The sequence below is a fragment of the Phyllobates terribilis genome, unplaced genomic scaffold (assembly GCF_046119375.1).
Source record: "Phyllobates terribilis strain yellow unplaced genomic scaffold, ASM4611937v1 Scaffold_1__5_contigs__length_1240528914, whole genome shotgun sequence".
Classification (NCBI taxonomy): domain Eukaryota; kingdom Metazoa; phylum Chordata; class Amphibia; order Anura; family Dendrobatidae; genus Phyllobates; species Phyllobates terribilis.
In genome coordinates this window covers 260293256-260307461 of record NW_027362761.1, presented here as the reverse complement: position 1 = coordinate 260307461, position 14206 = coordinate 260293256, and the positions used below count along the sequence as shown (strand labels likewise).

Here is a 14206-nt window from a genome sequence, read left to right as displayed (position 1 = left end):
TGCGTACACGTACATATAATGCCCTGGTTGTGCGTACACGTACATATAATGCCCTGGTTGTGCGTACACGTACATATAATGCCCTGGTTGTGCGTACACGTACATATAATGCCCTGGTTGTGCGTACACGTACATATGATGCCCTGGTTGTGTGTACACGTACATATAATGCCCTGGTTGTGCGTACACGTACATATAATGCCCTGGTTGTGCGTACACGTACATATAATGCCCTGGTTGTGCGTACACGTACATATAATGCTCTGGTTGTGCGTACACGTACATATAATGCCCTGGTTGTGCGTACACGTACATATAATGCCCTGGTTGTGTGTACACGTACATATGATGCCCTGGTTGTGTGTACACGTACATATGATGCCCTGGTTGTGCGTACACGTACATATGATGCCCTGGTTGTGTGTACACGTACATATAATGCCCTGGTTGTGTGTACACGTACATATGATGCCCTGGTTGTGTGTACACGTACATATGATGCCCTGGTTGTGCGTACACGTACATATGATGCCCTGGTTGTGTGTACACGTACATATAATGCCCTGGTTGTGTGTACACGTACATAACATATCCTAGTTTACTGCATGAACTCTCCTGCTCTTTACTCCCTGATATGCACAGGAGGAAATGGACACACGTCCCAAGGTTTCCTCTCTCCTAAATCGCTTGGCCAACTACACCAACCTCCCTCAGGGTGCCAGAGAACATGAAGAAGAGAGTGAGGGCAAAAAGAAGCAAACAAAGGTGAGGAGAAGAAAGCTGTGAAAGTGTATCATACAGCTGAAAGCAGTTAGTTAGTAAAGCAGAATAGTATTAATTACACTTTTTTTTTTAAACCCAATATTTATTTCCATAGGCTCCTCGAATGGGCACAATAATGGGTGTTTACCTGCCTTGTCTGCAAAACATATTTGGAGTGATCCTATTTCTTCGCCTGCCGTGGGTGGTGGGGACGGCCGGCATCCTACACTCTTTCTGCATTGTGTTTGCCTGCTGCTGCTGTGTAAGTATTGCAGATCAGGGGTAGCATTTATCCTTTAGGAGTGGTTATGCATTTCTGCGTATGTAACAACACTTATGTTTCTCCTTTCAGACCATGCTTACAGCAATATCTATGAGTGCAATCGCAACTAATGGGGTGGTACCAGGTAAAAGGTCTGCAAATCCTACTAGTGATCAGCTAGTTTGTTCTCTTACACATACTAGATAATATTCTACAGTCTGTCACCAGCCATGTAGTATATTCTAATAGCTTATCATCTCACTGCATCCTTCTACATGGACCTTTTTACATGGTGCATGCCAGGGCTTCACAATCTTTTTCTTCTGGGGCCTCATCAGACAAAATAACGTCTGGGGCCTCCCCATTTGTAGTGGGCATCTATACTAAAATTAAGAATATTTCTTAATTTTTGCTGTTAGCCTACTTGCTCCCTCTTCCCCATACTCAGTAACTGTGCCCTCTTATACGTTACTTATTATTTTTGTTTTCTCAGCTGGAGGGTCGTATTTTATGATTTCCCGGGCTCTTGGACCTGAATTTGGTGGAGCTGTTGGTCTCTGCTTCTATTTAGGGACAACATTTGCCACAGCCATGTATATTCTTGGAGCCATAGAGATATTTCTGGTAAGACAAAATGCCATTTGTCAAATTGTGCAGGATAGTGTTAAAGGGATTCTCCGGGCATCTAATATTGATGATCTATCCTTTTCATGTCAAAATCAGATCAGTGGGGGGCGTCACCTGGCACCTTACAGATCAACTTTTATTAGCTGCGGTGCATGTAAACTATGTATGTAAACTATGTAACACAGATCAGTTCACTATGTATTAGCCACTGCTGAAAACTGCAGATCAATTCCTGTTCAGATTGGCTAAATCTTGAAAAATATTTCCATAGATTTTATTATTTTATTAAACTTTTATTAGAGTACAATATTACTGTTACGTTTGCTGCATATTTTTCTGCCCATACAGTAATGTCTCACACCAAGAGCTAAGAAGAAACATGTTTCCTGATTAATACAGGAACAGATCTTATCAGGGAAACCCTTTCCTGGAATCTGTAGCCATATTTATAAAAAAAAAATAACTTGACTAGAACAAAGATCAAAACTGCAGCCACGCCATCTCTCTCTATGTTGCTAGACATGACGTATTGTAGTATAGCTGCAGTTTGGTGCAGTTCCCTTACAATGGTGGGGATGATCTTATTATTTCTTTTTAATATTTCCTTTAATATGTTATGTCTCAGAATTTTGATTTTGTAATCCCTCCAAATCCGGTATGTAATGTAGTGTAAGTGCATTAAAATCCTTACTGATTGCCGTCTTCCCTGGTTTCCATTGCTGCTTTGCTCTTCTTCTGGCTGACGTGACCTGTAAATGGACCAACCGGCTCACAAAGGTGTTTGTGTGGACCTTCTGCAATGATAGTCTATAGTCTCGTTCTGCCTCTCCTTAGGCTTACATTAATGGAAGTAAATCAGAAATGGAGATGTATTAGGGGCATTGGGCATACTCCTGTATATAGCACATATCTCAACAGCTTCTATGTTGTTATGCACCTCTCCATTTCCTATTTAGGTTGTGACCATCTCTTAATTTTTGCACAGGTATACATCATTCCCAAGGCGGTCATTTTTGAAAGTGAAGGAGTAATTGAGAACTCGGCAGCTATGCTCAATAACATGCGGGTTTATGGCACTGGATTTCTTCTTCTCATGTCTGTCATTGTTTTTGTGGGCGTTCGCTACGTGAACAAGCTGGCATCTTTGTTTTTGGCCTGTGTCATACTCTCTATCCTGGCCATCTATGCCGGGGCACTGAAATCTGCCTTTGCACCTCCTAAATTCCCGTAAGTTTTAATGGTGAATTATTTACTTCAGAAGTCTGGGATTGAGGGAAATGAAAAGCAAGAAGAAAGAAAAGCCGATCTTTAGCCTGGTGGACATGTTGGCTGGCTTTCAGATGTTCAGTCCCAGCACATGACCTCAGCTTGACATTAACTTATCAAAGTCCAACTTGGCAGTTGTCAAAATATCTTTAGTGTAACGTAATAGCGGGTATAATACGAGGCATAGTTTGTGCTTCACTCCAAGGCTGAATATTTCATTGTTCTATTTTTCTCATTTTGACAGTAGCAGTATATTTATATGGTGTAACAATCCAACAGTTTGTACAACACTCACCGCTCTGGATTTCCGTGTAGATGTTCCAGAGGTTGTCCGCTTTTATCCTTTCATTCCGTGTGTGTTTTAGTGTTTGTTTGCTTGGAAACCGAACCCTCTCCAGGATCGAATTTAGCACGTGTGCCAAAATAATACAGACAGAGAATACAACATCGCCATCTGACTTGTGGGACCGTTTCTGTCACCCGCCCGGGTTTTTAAATGCGACATGTGATGAATATTTTGTCCATAATAATGTCACAGAAATAGACGGAATTCCAGGCTTGGGCAGTGACATTATTGCTGGTATATAGATCTTTTTTTTCTTCTTTTCTTTCACAAGCGGGTCACTGTTGTCTTCTATGATTTATTTCTGCTTTTTGTATTAACAGAAAACCTTTGGAGCAGTTACCTGCAGAAGGGAGAAATTATAGAAAAGGGGTCTGCACCCTCATCAGATGCAGGTGGCTCTGTTTCTAGCAGTTATGTCCTGGCTGACATTACAACGTCTTTCACCCTCCTTGTTGGCATCTTTTTCCCATCTGTTACCGGTAATTAATGTAGTTTCTCATTATCCAAAGCAAGATTTATGTATAAAACCTAGCATAGAAAATCCTCAGGTGTGTAACAGCACATTTCTCATTTTCAGTACTTTTTATACTATATCATGAAAAGTTTTCTCAATAGATCTTCCATTTTGCCAGTTTCCACCTCTTATGGTGTCATTTAGTGTCCACTTTATGTCCTATAAATCCCAATAACATTTGGTAGCTGCAGAGGCTGGTGAGCTGCTTTTGTGCTTGTGGGTTATGGATGGAGGTCCTTACGTTGAATATGATGCGAGAACTTTAAGTGGGCTGTGAGTTAGGCTTGGCCGGGCTCTTCATGTTGCAGTTATGTGTGTGATTACCTGAGAGATCACTGCACAAAGCCACCTAACTGTAAAACATCATTTCCCCTAAATTATGTGTGTATGGCAACATCACCACACGGACAGCACATCTGCAATGCCTAGACCTTCCAAGGTTCATGTGTCCCAACTTAGCCCACCAAAGAACCCTATGGTCATCTAAGTGCATTGTGGCTGAACCTTGGAAGGTCCATTCCCTGTGACTGTGATACAAGCGTAAAATTGTTTGGCCTTCAATAAGATTGTTCATATTGCAGAGCTTTCAATATAGTCATTTCTAGCATACTCCCCATTTCGGATAACATGTACAATCAGGCAGATGCTCCAGAAATAAATCTGCCATATACTCAATAAACCATCTGTGTCCTATAGAACGTTCTCCGGCTCCTTACAGCACTGTGGGCACATCTACACAAAGCCCGTGCTCTGCTTTGTTAGTAGGCCTATGTCTATGAAGGCATTGTAATGTGTGCACCTCTTAAGTCTTCACATTTGATTACACGGAGGTTCATGAAAGATGTATGACAAAAATCTTACTGCAATTCTCATGCTTGACACCATCTTGTGTCTACCCCCAGCTCAATGCTCTATCATAAGGAGCTCTCACAGAGAGACTGGATATCTGGAGAGCTAATTATAATGCCATTTCGCATCAACCCAACACGTCACATTCAGTTATTTTATTTTCAATATTTAAGCTGAACAGATTTGAGAAATATCCATGTTATTCCATGCTGCACACAACTGAGCTTAACTCTGCACTTTGCTTACTTGCAGGGATTATGGCCGGCTCTAATCGTTCTGGTGACCTCAAGGATGCTCAAAAATCCATTCCAATTGGCACAGTCCTTGCAATTCTTACAACTTCTTTAGTCTGTATCCTTTACTGGCAATTCATTTATATTTTAGTACATAAAGAAGCTCTCCCACCAAACGTTTTGTTGCTTAAAGCTGTGTACATGTATATGTAATGCAGTGTAAGTGCCGTAATATACTCACCACTATTCCGACTTCCGAGGTCACACTGGGGTTTGTGTGGGAGCTGGAAGTGACTTTTACAGTGTAAGTCTATGGGGTCTTGTCCTGACACTATATAGGCTTACATTTTATAAGCAATTCACGTATAAACCCTAGTGTAATCTGGCAGGTCGGAATAGCCATCACGTGACCCAGAATAGGGCCGGAACGGCGCAGAAAACTGGGGAAGACGGCGATCGGTGAGGATGTTACTGCACTTATACTACTTTACATATACATTTACACAGGTTTAAGCAGTAAAAAGTGCTTCTTTAAGAATTATAGCATGAATTTTATCACAAGATATAAAAAACACTAGCAAATGAGTGAACAATGACAAGCATTAAAAATTTTGCATAAATTAGTGAACATTATACATACACGGCATTATAGCCCCGTATATACAGGAAATAAAATAAAGTGCATATATTGTATGACTTTAAAGGGAGTCTTTCACTCCCAAAATTCGACTTGGCCCCTTTAAAACTCATTGTTGCAGTATGGATTTCTCTTCTTTAGTTGGATATTAAAACTGCTTTACTTCCAATGTAAGTGAGGGTTCCTTGGTGCACCCTTGGCATGGCCAAAGGCTCAGTGCACTGTTCCACCCCTCAATCAACATACATGCTTGTCCCCTAAGCTTCATTGACAGTGCCCACTTGCCCAGAGCAAGTGCAGCCTGAATTCAATCGACCGCTGTGCACATCCGGGCAGACGCTAAAGAAGTCGGTGTGCACACACAATGTCAGTACAGGTGCTCTCTCATCCCTCGCTCCTGTCTGCAGCGCCCTCTCACTGCACACAAAATCACACAGCAGCGGACACTGCAGACAGGAGACAGGGATAAGAGCACATCCGCACTGACACTGCAGAAACCTAATAAGTGTACACACATAATGTCAGTACACGTGCTCTCTCATCCCTCGCTCCTGTCTGCAGCGCCTCTCGCTACACACAGAATCACACAGAAGCAGACAGGAGACAGAGCTATAAGAAAATATCCGCACTGACACTTCAGAAGCCTAACAAGTGTACACACACAATGTCAGTACACGTGCTCTCTCATCCGTCGCTCCTGTCTGCAGCTCCCTCTCACTGCACACAGAATCAGACAGGAGACAGAGATAAGAGCACATCCGCACTGACACTGCAGAAGCCTAACAAGTGTACACACATAATGTCAGTACACGTGCTCTCTCATCCCTCGCTTCTGTCTGCAGCGCCCTCTCACTGCACACAGAAGCAGACAGGAGACAGGGATAAGAGCACATTCGCACTGACACTGCAGAAGCCTAACAAGTGTACACACACAATGTCAGTACATGTGCTCTCTCATCCCTCGCTTCTGTCTGCAGCGCCCTCTCACTGCACACAGAAGCAGACAGGAGACAGGGATAAGAGCACATCCGCACTGACACTGCAGAAGCCTAACAAGTGTACACACAATGTCAGTACACGTGCTCTCTCATCCCTCGCTTCTGTCTGCAGCGCCCTCTCACTGCACACAGAATCACACATAAGCAGATAGGAGACAGGGATAAGAGCACATCCGCACTGACACTGCAGAAGCCTAACAAGTGTACACACAATGTCAGTACACGTGCTCTCTCATCCCTCGCTCCTGTCTGCAGCGCCCTCTCACTGCACACAGAATCACACAGAAGCAGATAGGAGACAGGGATAAGAGCACATCCGCACTGACACTGCAGAAGCCTAACAAGTGTACACACAATGTCAGTACACGTGCTCTCTCATTCCTCGCTTCTGTCTGCAGCGCCCTCTCACTGCACACAGAATCACACAGAATCACACAGAAGCAGACAGGAGACAGGGATAAGAGCACACCTGCACTGACACTGCAGAAGCCTAACAAGTGTACACACAATGTCAGTACACGTGCTCTCTCATCCCTCGCTCCTGTCTGTAGCGCCCTCTCACTGCACACAGAATCAGACAGGAGACAGAGATAAGAGCACATCCGCACTGACACTGCAGAAGCCTAACAAGTGTACACACAATGTCAGTACACGTGCTCTCTCATCCCTCGCTCCTGTCTGCAGCGCCCTCTCACTGCACACAGAATCACACAGAAGCAGACAGGGATAAGAGCACATCCGCACTGACACTGCAGAAACCTAACAAGTGTACACACAATGTCAGTACACGTGCTCTCTCATCCCTCGCTCCTGTCTGCAGCGCCCTCTCACTGCACACCGAATCGCACAGAAGCAGACAGGGATAAGAGCACATCCGCACTGACACTGCAGAAGCCTAACAAGTGTACACACAATGTCAGTACACGTGCTCTCTCATCCCTCGCTCCTGTCTGCAGCGCCTCTCACTGCACACAGAATCGCACAGAAGCAGACAGGAGACAGGGATAAGAGCACATCCGCACTGACACTGTGTGTGCTCTCCTGTTCATCTCCTGGTGTCCGTGCAGATGTGCAGGACCGGAGCGATTTCAATCAAGCTAAGTGGAGGTGCATGGCATGGTGATTAAGGGGATGGGAAGGATTCACTGGGCTTGGCCTTGGGTGGACGGAGGAGCCCTCATTTACATTTAAAATGTTTTTTTGAACAGCTAAAAAGTGAAATTTATATTGTTAGTGTGATTTTATAGGAGCTAAGTCCCCTACTGGACTGTATAAGTAGATTAAATCCAGTTTTAGGGGTGACAGATTAATTTTAAAAATTTAAAATATTATATTAAAGCACGATTTTTACATTAAATCCATGAATCCATGAGGAAAGAATAGGACTATGTTTTATCACACACAGTATTATGGAAGCATTTCTTTAGGGGAGAATAGTGTGGAGATGCCTTATTACTGCATGGAACTGCTTTAGTTTGTGCCATATTTTATCATTTCCATTCAGCAAAGAGAAAATGAAGCAGTGTCTCGTGAATTTTGTGTGTCCTTCAGTGAGTGACGCTCTTTGCCTATGGATGCCACTCTTTGGTATTTGTCCGGCCCATTACACTCTATGGATGTACCATATATACTTTGGGAGCATTAGAGAAAAATGTAAAAGTCACAGGAGATGTGATAAGTATTATTTATATTGGATTTTTTATCACTTTTACTATTTGCGATTTGGTGCAGAAGCTCCAGAGTTCCTTAGTGTCATGTCGCCTTTATGTGACCACCGCAGCCTTAGCCGTCATCTGCCATATTACTGGCATTACCAATTAGCAAGGGGAGCTATGATGCCAGTAGTATGTCACTGATTGGCTGCAGAGCTCAACGACCACAGCCTGCCAGAGCTTCTATGCTCACTTTGTGGGAGAAAAGCGCGGTTAGTGTAGTTTTTACGTTCTTTTACACCACCTCTTGTGTTTTTTACATTTTTTTCCTAAGGCCAGATAACCCCTTTAACGGAATACTGAGTAGATAAATAATAAACGGTATTATTGCGTTATCTCTGTGAAGCGAGGACCCAAGATTTAGCATTGTGTGACATTGCTCCATCCAGAATAGAATACTGCTCTGTATATAAAACGTACACTTCTCTGTTAATTCCTCTGACTGTGAATGGATTTCAGATTTGAGCAATGTTCTTTTATTTGGCGCCTGTATCGATGGAGTGGTCCTCAGAGATAAGTAAGTATGATGTGCTCAGCGGCTCTGGAGGCTGGGTTGTACAGAGTTGCAGTCTGATCTTGTCTCTTAGGTTCGGAGATGCAGTAAAGGGAACCCTTGTAGTAGGAGCAATCTCCTGGCCATCACCGTGGGTCATAGTGATTGGATCTTTTTTCTCCACGTGTGGAGCTGGACTGCAAAGTCTGACGGGGGCCCCGAGATTGTTGCAGGCGATAGCTAAAGATGGAATTATCCCCTTTTTGCGGGTAAGAATTTATAAAGCACCAGACTACAAGTATGACTATGTGTGGATATGGTAGAAAATAAAGGAAAACTTTAGGAAAGTGATCTAGAACAAAGGGCTCGCAGAACATGCCATAACTTTAATTTTTTTTTCCCTCAACTCAAAAGGTGTTTGGACATGGAAAAAGTAATGGAGAGCCGACCTGGGCATTGCTTCTCACTGCTGTGATTGCTGAGTTGGGAATCCTAATTGCCTCCTTGGATCTGGTAGCACCAATCTTATCAATGTATGTATAGATTAAAACTCACATCCTAGAGGAATGTTGCTCCACCTGTGTCACAGCTGTGTCCCCCGAAAGACTGCTGGCATGAACATACGGCCGGAAGGGTAGTCATGTGATGACTTCAGTCAGTCGGCAGATACTGAGCGGCTGCTGCCTCCTCATAGTATCTGGGTCAAGTTCCTTTACGGTTGGGTGGTAAACAGAGATGAGAGAGTAGATTTAGTTTATAGTGGATAGGCAACCAGTGCAATGACTGGCATCGGGTGGAAGCAACGGTGTAGTGGCTGGACAGAAATAGAAGTCTTGTTGCAGCATTAAGAATACATGAGAAAGGGGAGAGTTTAGTGAGAGGGAGACTGATTAGTAGTGAGATAAAGTAGTCAAGATGAGAATGAATCAGAGCAACAATAAGAATTTTTACTGTTTTCATAGTAAGAAAAGGGAAAATTCTGGAGATGACTTTGAGCTGAAGGTAACATGAGTGATGACAAGAAGCAGATCTTGAATACACTGAAGAATAAAAACACCAAAGTTTATTAGTTAAAAAAACATTTATTATGTACTATGGCATAAGACACCCACTTACACTTTGAAATGCTATTATAATTACAGTCATAGCCGGACGTGTTGGCATCCTTGAAATTGTTCCAGAAAATGAAGTATTTCTCCCAGAAAATTATTGCAATTACACATGTTTTGTTATACACATGGTTATTTCCTTTGTGTGTATTGAGGTCTAACGGGTAACGTTTCTCCTTGTGGAGAGTGACATACTGGCCTTGGTATACCAATGTAAGGAGGTTTATTCACCGTGCAATGCTCTTCTGGAAAATTAAATATGCAAATTGCCTCTTCATAGAGAAAGAAGACTAGAACTCTATAGCACCACGTGTTGGAAGCAGTGATACTACAAGTCACTATGGACCCTTTAACAAGTCTTGCAATATGACTTAGGATAAAAGCTAAATCAGAATTTCAATCTGCAGACGCGGTGTTTCGGGGTATTGCCCCTCCTCCGTGCAAAGTATGAGATCTGGTTTAGCTAGGTGAGAGGCTCTGGACTGAGGTTTAAGGGGTAACTTTTCTCCTTGTGGAGAGTGACATACCCGTCCTGGCATGCCAATGTAAGGAGGCTTATTTGCCATGTAATGTATTGGAACAACACAAAAAACAGAGAAAAAAAAGCAATTTGGGCAAAATTTCACACAAAGGAAATAAATATGTGTATAACAAAACATGTGTGATTGTAATAATTTTCAGGGAGAAATACTTCATTTTCTGGAACAATTTCAAGGGTGCTAAACCTTCTGGCCGTGACTGTGATCCCTAATACATTGTTATAGAGATTTTGATTTTCAGCACAGTAATCCTGTTGATCTTCTCGATGGAAATAATTAAATTTATCATTTGCTACAGAGTTTACAACCTACATCTGCAGATTGTTACTAACCCCAGCATTATTCACTCCTCTTTCACTTAGGTTTTTCCTTATGTGTTACCTTTTTGTAAACTTGGCCTGTGGATTACAGACTCTGCTTCACTCTCCAAACTGGCGCCCCCGTTTTCAGTATTACCACTGGTAGGTCTTAGATTTCCTACAAGCTTGCTGTAATTTGTGATATAGAACTTTGACCTACTGACTTTAAAAGCATTCTGGTCATTATACTGACATCTGATCTAGAATTGTGGACCTGTCATCAGTCTATGTCAGGGCAGCATAGCATGGGGAAGGTTTACTGTCCTATTACATATTGTACCTTTTGGTTCGGAAGGATCAGACAGTACTCTGGGCACAGAGCTGATGAAGTCAGCATAGCCTTGTGACAGATCTGGCTGATATTCATACACTGTGTTCCAAATTATTATGCAAATAATATTTTCTCAGATTTTCCCAAATTACCTATATGAATTGCAGTCATTGTAATTTTCCAGTCAAATAACTATTAGAGTACAAGTGAAAGGTTTTTGTACAAACTGCCTATGTTAACAGTATATTTTTTAAAAAATAAAAAACTCAAACTGCACTCAAAATGCATGTTCCAAATTATTATGCACAGCAGAGTTTTCAACCTTTTCATTTTAATAAAGAACAAAAAAATGGTCATTTTTGAAATTATAAGCATTAGCAGGTTATTACAAACTGAAATCAAACAGTTTTCAACTCAAAACTTTATTCTAGGTGATGTTACATTTGCACATAGGACCCCTTGTTCGAAAGGAGCTTCTGAACTCTCTCGTCCATTGAATTTGTCAGGTTTTGGATGGTTTCTGCTTTAATTGTTTTGCATGAGGACAGAATACCCTCCCAGAGCTGTTGCTTAGATGTGAACTGCCTCCCGCCATCATAGATACTCCTTTTGATGATGCTCCAGAGGTTTTCAATGGGGTTGAGGTCAGGGGAGCATGGGTGCCACACCATAAGTTTGTCCCCTTTTATGCCCATAGCAGCCAGAGATGCAGATGTGTTATGTGCAGCATGAGACGGGACATTATCATGCATGAAATGATCTCGATGGTCCAGATGGATGGAGTGGAGGATGGCTGGTTGATGAACAGCCCATGCAAACACGGCTACGGCGCTAACAAGGAGGAGGTCGAGTAATATTTTGGGCTGGAATCATGGGGAGAGAGATTGTTGGCCCTTTTAGGATCCCTCAAGGGGTAAAGATGAACTCCATAATGTATGTTGAGTTTCTCAAACAGCACTTCCTTCCATGGTTCAAGAAGAAGAACCGTGCATTCCGCAGCAAGATCATTTTCATGCATGATAATGCCCCGTCTCATGCTGCACATAACACATCTGCATCTCTGGCTGCTATGGGCATAAAAGGGGACAAACTTATAGTGTGGCACCCATGCTCCCCTGACCTCAACCCCATTGAGAACCTCTGGAGCAACATCAAAAGGAGTGTCTATGATGGCGGGAGGCAGTTCACATCTAAGCAACAGCTCTGGGAGGGTATTCTGTCCTCATGCAAAACAATTAAAGCAGAAACCATCCAAAACCTGACAAATTCAATGGACGAGAGAGTTCAGAAGCTCCTTTCGAACAAGGTGTCCTATGTGCAAATGTAACATCACCTAGAATAAAGTTTTGAGTTGAAAACTGTTTGATTTCAGTTTGTAATAACCTGCTAATGCTTATAATTTCAAAAATGACCATTTTTTTGTTCTTTATTAAAATGAAAAGGTTGAAAACTCTGCTGTGCATAATAATTTGGAACATGCATTTTGAGTGCAGTTTGAGTTTTTTATTTTTTTTTAAATATACTGTTATCATAGGCAGTTTGTACAAAAACCTTTCAATTGTACTCTAATAGTTATTTGACTGGAAAATTACAATGACTGCAATTCATATAGGTAATTTGGGAAAATCTGAGAAAATATTATTTGCATAATAATTTGGAACACAGTGTAGTTGCAGTATAGAGAACTTGCTTGCTGACGTCTTAATGTAAATATTCGAGGTCATTGAACCACTTTTATCTTTTTGCCTTTTGCAGGACTTTATCGTTTCTGGGTATGGCACTTTGTCTGGCTCTGATGTTCATCTCCTCGTGGTATTACGCTCTCATCTCTATGGTGATTGCAGGAATGATCTACAAGTACATAGAGTATCATGGGTGAGTACATATGTCAGTTTTATAGACTTTTTTTTTTACTTATAAATGTGGTTCTTATATTCTTTCTCTGAATACCTTTTAATCCTTGTCTATAGAGCTGAGAAAGAATGGGGAGATGGCATACGAGGACTTTCTCTGAGTGCAGCACGCTTTGCTTTACTGCGGCTGGAGGAAGGACCTCCGCATACTAAAAACTGGAGGTACATGATCAGTTCAGCTGTGTAGTAGTAACATGTGCATATACGTATTTTACTTCTGTTTTACCTGCATTTTTTCCTAATCTAGACCCCAGCTGCTTGTTTTGGTTAAGCTAGACTCCGATCTCCATGTTTCCCAGCCACGTCTCCTCTCTTTTGCCTCTCAGCTGAAGGCTGGCAAAGGTTTAACAATTGTTGGATCTGTCCTGCTGGGTGATTACCTGGAGAACTATGCTGAAGCCCTGGCAGCGGAGCAGGTATGATATCCATTCAGACCCTGTTGCTTCTTTCTTGGTGTTTACAGCGTGTTTACTTGTGTTCCCTAGAATAAGCTGATTATCTGGATCACAGGAGGACAGCGCAGTCTCTAAGCATTCATTCACAGCGTGCTTCTGCTTCAATATACATAGCTACATAGGTAGAATAAAGACCTAGGTCCATCAAGTTCAACCTTCCTACACCAATTGTACATTTTGTCACTAAATTATCTATAACCGACAATGTTGTGTGTATCGAGGAAATCATCCAGCCCTTTTTTAAAAGTGTAGTGTCGGCCATTACTACCTCTTGTGGTAGAGCATTCCACAGTCCGACTGCTCTAACTGTAAAGAACCCTTTCCTACTTAGCGGTCAGAATCCTCTTTCATCCACCCATAATGAGTGCCCCCTGGTCCTTAGTATGGTGTTTGGAAGGAATAAGTCATGTACCACTACTTTGTACTGACCGCACATATATTTATATATGTAAATGAGATCTCCTCTGAGGCGTCTTTTTTCTAAGCTAAACAAGCTCAACTTTTCCAACCTCTCATCATATGAGAGGCCTTCCATCCCTTGTAATAATCCAGTTACCTGACTCTGAACTGACATACAGTTCTTTTAGGTTTCATAGTTTAAGCTTGAAAGAAGATACAAGTCCATCAACTCAGCCTATGATCCTAATGTGTTGATCGCAGAAGATAATCATTTAAAACTGGCTACACCTAAACAGGGCTTTCCCAATAGAGCAATTGATAACATATATTTGCAGCCACTTGCTAATAGGTGGAAGTCTGATGGAAAATGAAGGGGCTGTGGTGCTGTGTAGAGCACTGCAACTTATTTGGAACTTTTTCCTTTATAATACCACTCCTGGAATTATTGCAACTCAATCCCAT

The 14206-nt window shown here is 42.1% G+C and overlaps 1 protein-coding gene across 4 annotated transcripts in view; it reads left to right on the top strand.

Moving 5' to 3' along the window:
- The window catches only part of SLC12A6 (solute carrier family 12 member 6), a 51471-nt gene that overhangs the window by 20959 nt on the left and 16306 nt on the right, over positions 1–14206 (top strand). For all 4 annotated transcript variants that reach the window (XM_073671283.1, XM_073671293.1, XM_073671302.1 and 1 more), the window contains 15 exons: positions 643–765; positions 878–1024; positions 1115–1169; positions 1518–1648; positions 2637–2878; positions 3283–3497; positions 3584–3742; positions 4879–4977; positions 8666–8723; positions 8794–8968; positions 9114–9232; positions 10710–10808; positions 12733–12852; positions 12948–13052; positions 13138–13306. In XM_073671283.1, coding sequence (XP_073527384.1) covers positions 643–765; positions 878–1024; positions 1115–1169; positions 1518–1648; positions 2637–2878; positions 3283–3497; positions 3584–3742; positions 4879–4977; positions 8666–8723; positions 8794–8968; positions 9114–9232; positions 10710–10808; positions 12733–12852; positions 12948–13052; positions 13138–13306 — 2016 coding nt within the window. The remainder of the gene's footprint in view (positions 1–642; positions 766–877; positions 1025–1114; positions 1170–1517; positions 1649–2636; positions 2879–3282; positions 3498–3583; positions 3743–4878; positions 4978–8665; positions 8724–8793; positions 8969–9113; positions 9233–10709; positions 10809–12732; positions 12853–12947; positions 13053–13137; positions 13307–14206) is intronic.